General features: G+C 47.5%; 1 protein-coding gene across 1 annotated transcript in view; it reads left to right on the top strand.

Moving 5' to 3' along the window:
- Positions 1-2,437: 2,437 nt before the first annotated feature.
- AKAP13 (A-kinase anchoring protein 13) overlaps positions 2,438-11,383 on the top strand; it is a gene marked incomplete at both ends in the record, with an annotated part of 114,402 nt that continues 105,456 nt past the window's right edge. The window contains one exon of the mRNA XM_080692887.1: positions 2,438-2,518. Coding sequence (XP_080549013.1) covers positions 2,438-2,518 — 81 coding nt within the window. The remainder of the gene's footprint in view (positions 2,519-11,383) is intronic.

The raw sequence follows: 11,383 nt of genomic DNA, 5'->3' as shown, positions 1-11,383 counted from the left end.
AAAAAAAAAAGAAAAGAAAAGAAAAGAAAAAAAGAAAAAAGAAAAAAAGACTTGTCTGGCTGGAAGATATGGTGACTTGTCAGAAGTCTGGACTCCTGTTATAACACCCACCCCCAGAACTTTTTCCCAGCCGTGTTCCCAGTATCAAGAGAAATGGAGGCGTTAAATATGTCTCCTTTCTGCCATGCTACATGAAGCCCTGAGCTCACACTTTCCGGGTCCGTCTCAGGACTGCCCTGGCCAGCGCAGGGAAAATGTACGTCAGCTCCTCCTAGAAAGAGAAAACCCTTCTGGATCTCTTCACGCTTTTCTTTTTCTTCCTGCTTTCATCCGCTTCTTCTCCCCTTTTCTCTTCTTCCTCCTCTCCTTCCCAACTCATTTACAGTCTACGTAAGAGAATGGCTGAAGTGAATGAGTCTAGACTAGTCTGCCCCTGAGGATGCTGGGTAGGGTGGCAGCTGGAAAGGTCTGGAATCGTAGGAGAACAGGCAAATGAAGTAGTTGCCACATCCAAGGTCTAGTTAATATAAAAGTATGGAGGGAGGGAGTCCAAGACGGGTGATTTTCTTAGTCACAGGTTTGCTGTGTGTGTGTGTGTGTGTGTGAGAGAGAGAGAGAGACAGACAGACAGACAGACAGACAGACACAGACAGACACTAGGGTTTGAACGTAGGGGCACTCTATCTCTGAGATGACCTCCAGCCCTAAGCTGTATTCTATTTTTATTTGGAAACAGGGTCTCGCTAGGTTGAGGAAAGTCTAACTACTTGCTGAGACTGTCCTCGAACCTGCAATCCTCCTGTCTTAGCCTCCCAAGTACACACGACCACGCCTGGTAGCCACAAAAATTTTAAGGCATAGAATTCTCTTTCCATTCTCCTCTGCTGCGTGTGTCTGTCTGTCTCTGTCTCCTCCCCCTCATTTCCTTTCTTCCTTCCCTCTCTCTCCCTCCCTTCCTCCTTCCTTCCATTCTGTATGACACTGGGGATTGAATTCAGGCGCATTCTTCCTCCAGTCTACACCCCCAGCCCTTTTGATTTTTTTGTTTGCAAACAGGGTTCGGCTATGTTGCTGAGGCTGATCTTGAAGCTGAGATCCTCCTGTCTTGCCTCCCAAGTGCTGGGATCTCAGGCAGGCTCCACCCATTCCCTTTCTAATTGTCTTTAAAACCCTGTATCATTCCACCTCCCCCAAGGCCTTACTCTAGATGATTCTTAAACCTTCCCAGACATTTTTATAGCTACGTCTGGGACCTGGAGGCATAACTCTGGAATATTTGGCTAACATTTTTCTCATATTAAATCATTGGCTTGCATTTGGCCAGGAGATGCAGTCCATACTTTGGGTAGTTTCAATGTTTTGTACTTCCGGGAATAGATAAGCCTGTTGTATAGGCGTGTGGCATTCAGGATGGCAGGGACCTGCCTTTATTAGTGCTCTACCCTGACATCAAAGCCTGCAAGGCCCGACAGAGCCTTTCAGGATGGTGAGAAGGAGCCGGAGGAAGCCGGCTGGAAAAGGGAGCCTTGTTTTTCTCCTCTCCGTCTGTAGATGAATCATGTTCCCACCACTGCAATTAGGTTTTCAAACCTCCAAGGCTCCAGCCGCGCTGAAAGGGCAAGTAGTGACGTCCTTGAGTAGGAAAAGAAGGGGGAGGAGCAGGGGCAGGGAGGGGCTGGCGCTGAGGGAAGAGGGAGGGGAGCACTGCCGGAGGAGCCAGCCGCTGTCTTTTTCCCCATTTGCTCTGCTGTCCTCAGATACTTTTGACTTAAAACTCAGCCCTACTGCCCGGTGAGCAAGAGAGGAACTCAAAAGACTCTTTCCTTTGAAGAGCATCTCCAGCTTCTATTTTTATTTTTTCCTCCCCTTTCAGGACAAATTGATTTTCCTCACCTTCACTGTTGTTTTAAGGAAAAGCAGTCTAAGGAGCTTCCTCGCACCACCCCACTGCATCGCTCGTCCTCCTTTTTGGCTCTCTTTCTCTCTCCCCTTGGCAAAGCCCAGACCGGATTCTGCTTCCCTGCTTTGGAGTTCTTGTCCCACGTGTGTGTCGGCCGGAATGCTTAGCCATTTTTTCCTTCATTTTCCCACCGGAGTTATCACCAGCGATGGAAATGGTGTCCGCTCCTCTTTCGGTCCAGATCTGCGCCCTGGGAATCTTGAGGGATGTGGTACTTGCATTATGAATTATCCATTCTTCATGTCTGAGCTCTGAAGTGGCCAGAAAGTTCTCACTCGCATTCAGGAGCTGGAGCCCGCCGGGTCTTTTCTTCGGATTTTCACCCCTCTGAGGGCGCTCTGTAGAGAGGGGTCTGAGAGCCACAGTGCTCCTGCCTGCTGTGAGAAATTTGGAACTGTGGGCCTGGCATGCGCACACGGGTCCCCCGGTTAACAGTGGGCATTCTCGTGTGTCTGGGCCCTTTTGTATTTGGGCAAAATGTATGAACGGCACAAGAGGCGCTACAGCCTGTGTGACATCTCCAGGGTGGACAGGACCGTGGACGTGGTGTTGCTGAAGGTAAGAGGGGCCGTTTGGAAGGCACTGGGAAGCTCCCAGCCGGCTTCTCTCTGGGAATCCGAATCCAGGCACGGTGTCTCTGGCCTTCCCGTACAGGGAGGAAGGCTGGGAGGGAGGGTGTTTGAAAATCAGTAACAAGCCACTTACTATTGAAATATAACTTTACTTACTTTAAAATGGGTTCTTATGCTTAGAAGAATATCTTCGTGAAAATCGCTGAGGAAGAAATTCACTATCCGAGTCGCTCTCTCCCGGGTGTGTCTGCCTCACTCCCTCCTTCCTGCCCCCTCCTGCCCCGTCTGGTCTCTCTCTTCCTCCCTTCTTCTTCTGGTCTTTCTGTCTTTTGTCTGAGTCTTTCTGTTTTTCTGCTGCTGCTCTTTTTGTGTGTGTGTGTGGTGCTGGGGATTGAACCCAGGGACAATTTTTTTTTTTTCTCCAAGCTACACCTTCAGCCCTAGTTTTTAGTTTTCATTTTTGAAACGGTCTCACTAAGTTGCTGAGGGCCTCACCAAGTAGGCGAGGCTGGCCACGAACCTGTGATCCTCCTGTCTCAGCCTCCCAAGTACTGGGATTACAAGGCCACCACACCCAGCAATCTCACTCCCAATTCCTTTTTTCTTTTTTTTCTTTTTCCTTTTTGTACTAGGTATTGAGCTAGGGCCATTCTGCCTAAGAGCTACACTCCCAGCTCTATTTTCTTAGTTTGAAACAGAGTCTAGCTAAGTTGCCAAGGCTGACCTCTAACCTACAATCCTCCTGTCCCAGCCTCCTAAAGTACTGGGTTTCAGAAGTGCGCCACCACGCCTGGCTTCACTCTCAGTTCTTTCCGATGAAGACAGACCATGTTTATTTCTTTTGAAAGGGTCTCCGATTAGCCTGTTTAAGCGGCAAAGCTGCCCTTCTGGCTTGGTTTGACTGCTTATGGATGTAACTTCTGATTCTATTGGCAGCCAGAGGTTTGTTTTCTCAGCATTCGCAGTGTGGGGGCTTTAAGCAGGATGGGGGCGGAGACTCGATAGCTAATTGCTCATAGGAGGCATCCTTGAATCTAAAATTAGTAAGGACTCCTCTGGCCCGTTCGTTGGGGGTCTGGGAATGCTGGCCAACTGAAGGAGCACTTTATGGTAATACAGTGATTTTCTGGCAAAGGCAAGGGAAATTGAAAGCCAACCCAAAGTACCTCACCATCTGAACTCGTGAGGGTGTGGAGGGGACAGCGATAACATGTTGCTCTGGTCAAGGAAATATGGGAGCTAAGACATTGATTTATCAGTTCAGTTCATTAGCTAAGACCCCTTGCCTTTGCTCTTTAAGGAACAGGCTCTGACGGCCCAGAAGGCTGGGCCAGGTGGATGGCTCAAGGCGCCCTGGCCAGGGCTCCGCCATCACTCTTAGGTCGCCGTGGACCAGCCACGCCTAGGCTGGCAGGATCTGGGTGTTTTGAACCTGTTTCATGATACATTTATTTTAGTTTCTTTAAGATGTGATTTCCTCTAACAGATAACAGCGGTGAAGGTTTATCCTCATATGCATATTTGGGAGAGCCTGGTTTGGGGGATCTTGACCTGCCTGTTGCTTTACGATCATACTGGAACCAGGCGTATGGGGAAGCGGAAAGGTCTCATTCTGTGTGTAACAAGGGAATCGTGTCTATTTAAGTAACGGTAGAACCTAGTCTGCCGTTGGACTGTGCTGTGCGACAGTCTACATGGGCAGGAAAACCTTGAGGATGTTTTTTGTTTTTGTTCTTGTTTTGTTTTTTGTGGTACTGGGGATGGAACCCAGGGGCCTTCTACCTCCGGGCTACACTCCCAGACCTATTTTATATTTTTTATTTGGAAACAGGGTCTCTTAAGCCAGCAGAGGCTGGCTTCGAACTTGTATGATCCTCCTGTCTCTGCCTCCCAAGCACGGGGATTACAAGCGTGCGCCACCACACCCGGCATGATTCTTAATGTTGGAAGGTAAATCTTTACAAACTCATGGGCCTCAGAGAGATTATTTTATGTTTATTTTTATTTGTCTTATTTTGTGGTATTGGGGGTGGAACCCCGGGTCGCTCGACCTGTGAGCTACACCCCCAGCCTTATTTATTTATTTATTTATTTATTTATTTATTTATTTATTTATTTATTTATTTTGCGGCTCTGGGTTGGAGCCCAGGCGCATTTGATCTCCGAGCTACACCCCCTGCCCTATTTTTTATTCTTTATTTTGAGACAGGGTCTAAGTTGCGGAGAGCCTCACTAAGTAGTAGAGGCTGTCCACAAACCGCGATCCTCCAATCTCAGCCTCCCGAACGCTGGGATTACAAGCGTGCGGCACCGCACCCAGCTTACTATTTTATGTTTTAATGAAGCTCTTTTGTATATATGTAAATTCATGAGATGGTGTTTGTCAGGCAGTGATTTTTTTTTACCTTATTTTCATGTAGAAATCATATGAAATCAAGCAGCAAATATGTGACTAGTTTTCACAGGGCTGTAGCTAATATATATATATATAATTTTTTTTTTTCTGTACTGGAGATTGAACCCAAGGGAATTCTACCTCCAAGCAATACCCCCATTCCTTTTAATTTTTCTTTTGAAATACAGTCTTGCTGAGTTCCTGAGGTCGGCCTCTAGTGTGTGATCTTCCTGTCTCGGCTTCTCAAGTTTGGGATTACAGGCATGCGCCATCACGCCCAGCTATATTCTTTTTATTTCTGCTATACCACCCGTTATAGCATGGAGGAGTCTCAACAGAGAAAACACTTCTGAGGAGACAGTCATTTGTTGCGAGTATATAAACAAAAGGAGTCCTGGAAACACTTTCCAGTTTGAAATGCTATGGAGACTTTGAGAGGTAGTTGCTCTGCTTTGGAGATAACATAATTGAAAGCTACACATTAAAAATATATATCAAGTTCATATCCTATGGCAGACACGGTGCTAAGTCCAAGAGCTGTAACCTTTATCTTCTCACAGCTTATAAACAGACTGCAAAGAGAAAAACAAGTCTGTACAAGCTGTTGTGTTTTGACAGAAATGAGCAGGATCCTGAATAGATAATGACGGAAAGAATAAGATAGAATAGCACTTATATATATATATTTTTTTTTATTTTTTGCGGGTCTGGGGGTGGAACCCAGGGCTATTCGACCTCTGAGCTACACCCCCTGCCCTATTTTTTATTCTTTATTTTGAAACCGGGTCTCACTGAGCTGCAGAGGACCTCACGAAGTAGCTGAGGCTGTCTGCGAACCACGATCCTCTGGTCTCAGCCTCCCGAATGCTGGGATTACAAGCGCGAGGCATTTATTTATTTATTTATTTTATTTATTTATTTTTTTGGTGGTACTGGGGGTGGAACCCAGAGGCTTTCTACCTCCAGGCTATACTCCCAGACCCATTTTTTTTATATTTTATTTGGAAACAGGGTCTCACTGAGTTGCTGAGAGCCTCACTAAGTAGCTGAGGCTGACTTCGAACCCGTGCGATCCTCCTGTCTCAGCCTCCCAAGCACGGGGATTACAAGCGTGCGCCACCACGCCCGGCTATTTATGTATTTTTTGTGTGTGGTACTAGGAGTGGAACCCAGGGGCTTTTCTACCTCCAGGCTATACTCCCGGACCTATTTTATATTCTATTTGGAAACGGTCTCACTAAGTTACTGAGAGCCTAAGTAGCCGTGGCTGGCTTCGAACCTGTGCGATCCTCCCATCTCAGCCTCCCCAGCGCTGGGATGACAAGCGCTGCGCCACCACGCCCGGCTTGAATAGCGTTTAGACGGAGGGGTTTTCTGAGGCACTAAAACTTAAAAACCGATCCCCAGACTATGAAAAGACACCAAGCAAATATATTCTAGAAGGAAATAATGGAAAACCAGAAAACTCTGGAGGAAGGAAGGAGCCGACAGGGCCGTCCCCAGGGCGGAGCACACTGCCCGTGACCATGAGCCAGAGGAGGGGAGCCATAGCGGGCCAGGAAGAGCAGGGCCTGGCCCCGCAGCACAGACACATTAGGCATGTTTGTTAGCTTGTTTGTCCTGGGAATTGAGCTATACCCTCCAGCCCTATTTTATGTTTGAAACTTGAGTCTCCCTAGGTTTGGTGAGAGTCTCCCTACTTGTTCAGGCTGTCCTCAAACCTTCTATCCTCCTATCTCAGCCTCCCAGGTACTGGGATTACAGATGTGGGCCACCTCCCCGGGCCCTCCTCGGTTTGTTTGTAGAAGATCATCCTGGCAGTATGGGAGTCGGTGAGGCGGCTGTGAGGACAGTCCGGGCGCTCCCAGGCTGCTTTGTGGTCTGAATTGGGAAGAAGCGAACGGATTTGAGACATAAGCATTGAGTGTTTACGTTCTTCCTCGTCTCATTTTACAGACGCGAAGTCAGATTTGGATAGCCAGTAATTTACCCAGCATTCCCCGCCTCATGAAATCAGCGCTGGGAGGCCACCTGCTTTCAGGGTCTTTGCTTTTTTTTTTGGCTGGCTCGGATGCGCCTTTGAGCTGACTGATCCAGCCTCCTGCATGGGGATCTATACCGAGCTCCGTATATACACACACGGATTCTTTCTCTGGAAGAAGCGTCAGAGGGGTCTTGATCACTTTCTCCCAGCATGGAGGTTCCTTTCGTGACACGTTGTGCATGAACATGACAGTGTATAAGTTTTATTTTGCCACGTGGTTTTTAGAATACTTCTGCCATGATTCCTGTGGTTTCTTTTTCATTTTTATCATTCAGCAGTTTCCCCCAGTTCTTTTTAGAAAGTCATTTTGAGTTTTAATGTCTTCTCTTTTTAAGAAATTAAGCCAGGCGTGGTGGCACACGCTTGTAATCCCCGCGCTTGGGAGGCTGAGACAGGAGGATCGCACAGGGTCGAAGCCAGCCTCAGCTACTTAGTGAGGCTCTCGGCAACTTAAGTGAGACCCTGTTTCCAAATAAAATATAAAATGGGTCTGGGAGTATAGCTCGGAGGTAGAAAGTCTCTGGGTTCCACCCCCAGTACCACCAAAAAAAAAAAAAGTACTAAAAAAATAATAAATTAAGTGTGTCAGTGCTTGTACAACTGCAGTTCACAAGTATCACGAACATATTCGCACTCCACTCATACGCAGAAGTTTCACTTTTTCCACAAAGGATTTTATTGATCTGCTCGTTAATGTACCTAAGCACTCAGAACAGTGTCTCTGATTTATATTAAAAGCTGAATAAAGGCTGAGTACAGTGATTCACACCTGTAATCTCAGTACGTGGGAGGCTGAGATAAGAGGATTGCAAGTTTGAGGCCAGCCTCAAGAACTTACAAGGCCCTATTTCAGAATAAAAAAGAAGCCAGACATGGTGTCGCATCCTTGTAATCTCAGCATTCGGGAGGCTGAGACCAGAGGATCGCGGTTCACCGACAGCCTCAGCTACTTAGTGAGGCCCTCTGCAACTCAGTGAGACCCGGTTTCAAAATAAAGAATAAAAAGCCGGGCGTGGTGGCGTACGCTTGTAATCCCTGCACTTGGGAGGCTGAGACAGGAGGATCGCATAGGTTCAAAGCCAGCCTCAGCTATTTAGTGAGGCTCTCAGCAACTTAGTGAGACCCTGTTTCCAAATAAAATATAAAATGGGTCTGGGGTATATTCCAGAGGTAGAAAAACCCTGGGTTCCACCCCCAGTACCACCAAAAAATTAAAAATAATAAAAAATAAAGAATAAAAAAATAAGGCTGGGGGTGTAGCTCAGAGATAGAACACCCCTGGATTCCAGCCACAGACTCAATAACTAACTAACTAAATAAATAAATAAATAAATAAATAGACAAATAAATAATAAAAAAAAGGTCTGGGATATAGCCTGGTGATAGAACTCCCTGGCCTTCAATCCCAGTAGCACACGCTCACCTGTGCACGCACTCAAGCTCAGTGAATTAACATCGTAAGGTTTGTGTGGGTTCATAAGCCTCATGTTACGTCAACTTTGTTTAATGTACTGATAAGTTTGCGATGAGAAGACAGATGAAACACAGCAAGAAGCACGTGGCTCAGCTCGCCGGCCTTTGAGTTCGGCACACCCCGTTCACGATCTCACTGCCTCCGGTGGCGTCCGAATGGCGACTGCGATTGCCTTCCGAACCCCCAGCCTGTGCTACCTACCCGTGCTCTCTTGGGCTTTCCCTGCATTCGGATCAGCTTCCTTTGTTCGTTGTATATAGTTCGCTTCATGAAGTTCTTCTGTGTCCACACTCTCTCCCCAGAGTTCCCTGAACATAGGTACATTGCAGTTCTTGTTGTTGCTGCCATGGTGATACTTGGGATTGAACGCAGGAGCGCTCTACCGCCAAGCCACGCCCCCAGCCCTTTGGATTTTTCATTTTGAGACAGAGTCTGGCTAAGTTGCTCCAGGTCTCAGTTGCTGGGGCCTCCCAAGGCCCGGGGTGACAGGCATGCGCCACCACGCCTCAGATGAGCACTTAGGCCATCACTGACTGCCGTGTTCCCCAGATCTTAACGCCTTTCTGAAATTTTTTATAATAAAGCCCAAGCAGATACTATTTCCCGGTTATCCCCCCTCTGCTCCCTGCTCAGTTTACACGTACACGGTCCTCTTCCTCGTTATATGACTTCCCTCCCTTCCTCCTCCCTTATGCGTACACGGCACCTGGTTTCTATGATAAAGTCGTTGGTAACTGTGAATCATGGGCTAAAAATGGACTATGGAAGAAATGTAATTATTAGCAGGGGCTCTTTGATACCCACATACCCGATTTTCCCAGCGTCCTTCAAAAAGTTAGAGCTAACCTCACCCATTGGTGACTGCTAAAACTTTTCTAGACAAAGCTGGGCGTGGTGGCGCACGCTTGTAATCCCAGCATTCGGGAGGCTGAGACCTAGAGGATCGCGGTTCGCGGACAGCCTCAGCTACTTAGTGAGGCCCTCTGCTACTTAGTGAGGCCTGGTTTCAAAATAAAGAATAAAAATTAGGGCAGGGGGGTGTAGCTCAGAGGTCATATGCCCCTGGGTTCCATCCCTAAACCCACCAAAAAAAAAAAAAAAAAAAAATAGACTTCATTGTTCCTAGAGGACAGCAAGGCTCAAACCCCCAACATGCCGTAAAGAAAGGGGTTGACAGTATGTGGCTGAATTTGCTCCTCTGGAATCAACTGCTGTTTTATACTGATTTCAGGCCAGGGTCACTTCTGTTGAACTAATTTTATAACTTTGAGTACCTGGGGGGGGGGAAGCTGTCCACCATTAGCAACAGGATTCTTCATGCTAGTAATGATTGATCACGGGCACATCTTGTGGCTAGTTGCTCAGAATGTTAGCCGGGTGCTTATGGACACTTAGGAGGGCAGTGCCCTCCCGGCCTCGATGCCTGGGCGGGCCTCGCGACCCCATCAGCACAGCTCAGAAGGAACGGTGTCTCCAACTTCAGTGTCATTTCCCAGAGAAATACAGATCTTTTAAAAGTCTGGCTCCGCTTTTCAGCAAAACGAGAAAACCTAAGGGGGCCGAGGCGGCCCTGTGTGTCTCCCCGCTCACAGTCCGATTCCCCGAAAGGACTTTGACTCAAACGTTGGCTGCCATGGCCGGATGGTGGGTTTTGCTTCCTTTTGTTGAGCCTTGTGACTCCGGTTGGATCTCCTGAGACGGTTGCAGAGGAAGTCGGTGCTGGCCGTGGCTGGGAAGGCCGGGCGTCACCACGAGCTGTATTATTAGGATGTTCAGATATAAACAGTAGCAGAAACTCTGCCAGACACAAAAATTTTCCTCTCCACTGAAAACATGTCCCACTCTATTTTCAGACCGTTGGGAACATATCGTGGACGTGGCGTGGGTGCTACAAGAGGTCGCTAGGGTTCTTGGGAGGAATGAAAACGCTCTCCAGATAGGTCTGGCATCAATTACCTCTGAGGTTAACGTGCAGCATCCCACATTCTGGATACGCCAGAACTCACCAGATAGCGGGATAAGCGCCTGTGGTACCCAGGCGCTTGTCAGGGCAGTGCTACGGGCAGAGGAAAACCAGAGACTGTTTGCTTTTTAGGTAAAAAAAAATATCCTGACTGTGATCAGGGCCAGCAAGTGTGTTTTGTTGACTTACCTCTGCAAGTGATGTAGATATTTAATGTTTAAAATCTGTTTTCCACATTTCCAGCCTTTTGCTAGACATTTGGAACTATTCCCCGCCCCAGCCCACTCAGTTGCCAACACTGTATTTTGCTCTCAGCTCAGTTATCCCATAAGGGCCAAATCTGGATGGAGGACTCATAATCATCCTATCAGCTTCATTTTTCCCCTGAAATTCAAATTATTAGCAGCGCCACCGCTAATGTTTCTTGCTTTTCTGTCTGCTAATTCTGCTCACAGTCAGAATCATTTGGCAAGCCTAATCGCATTCAGAACTGACTTGGAAGAGCGTTGACAGTACAAGGAGCAGCTCTTCTGTTAGTGTAGAAACTTCAGTCTTAGGGAATCACATTTTAGAAAAGAGCCTGCCACGAGAAGAAGCATTCTTACGGTCAAAAATACCCGGTAACAATTTCCTGAAGGACACCTTTCAGATGTCTTAGGCTGTGTGTGGTAAGGCCTGGGCGCGCTCCGCGGTCCAGGTTCTGTCTCTAAGCAGCTCACTCCCAAAGTAGGCCTAGTACTGCTCACACTTGAACGTGACGCTTGGTGCAGGCTGCGGCTGCAAACGCTGACGTGCGTTCTGACATTCTTTGTTTTCCCCACTCTGCAGTATGGAGCTGGTCCTCTGGTTAATGCTGTTGACCATGATTGGTAGCATCTGGCTCGGATTACTGGCTCTGACTCTGGCGTTGTGGGCTGCCTGACTACTTTTCTATAAACAAGTTTGCATATTTTTAACTGCCGCACACTCGTTTTT

This window comes from Muscardinus avellanarius (genome assembly GCF_963383645.1).
Source record: "Muscardinus avellanarius genome assembly, chromosome: 3".
NCBI lineage: Eukaryota > Metazoa > Chordata > Mammalia > Rodentia > Gliridae > Muscardinus > Muscardinus avellanarius.
This window is presented reverse-complemented; position numbering and strand designations above follow the sequence as displayed.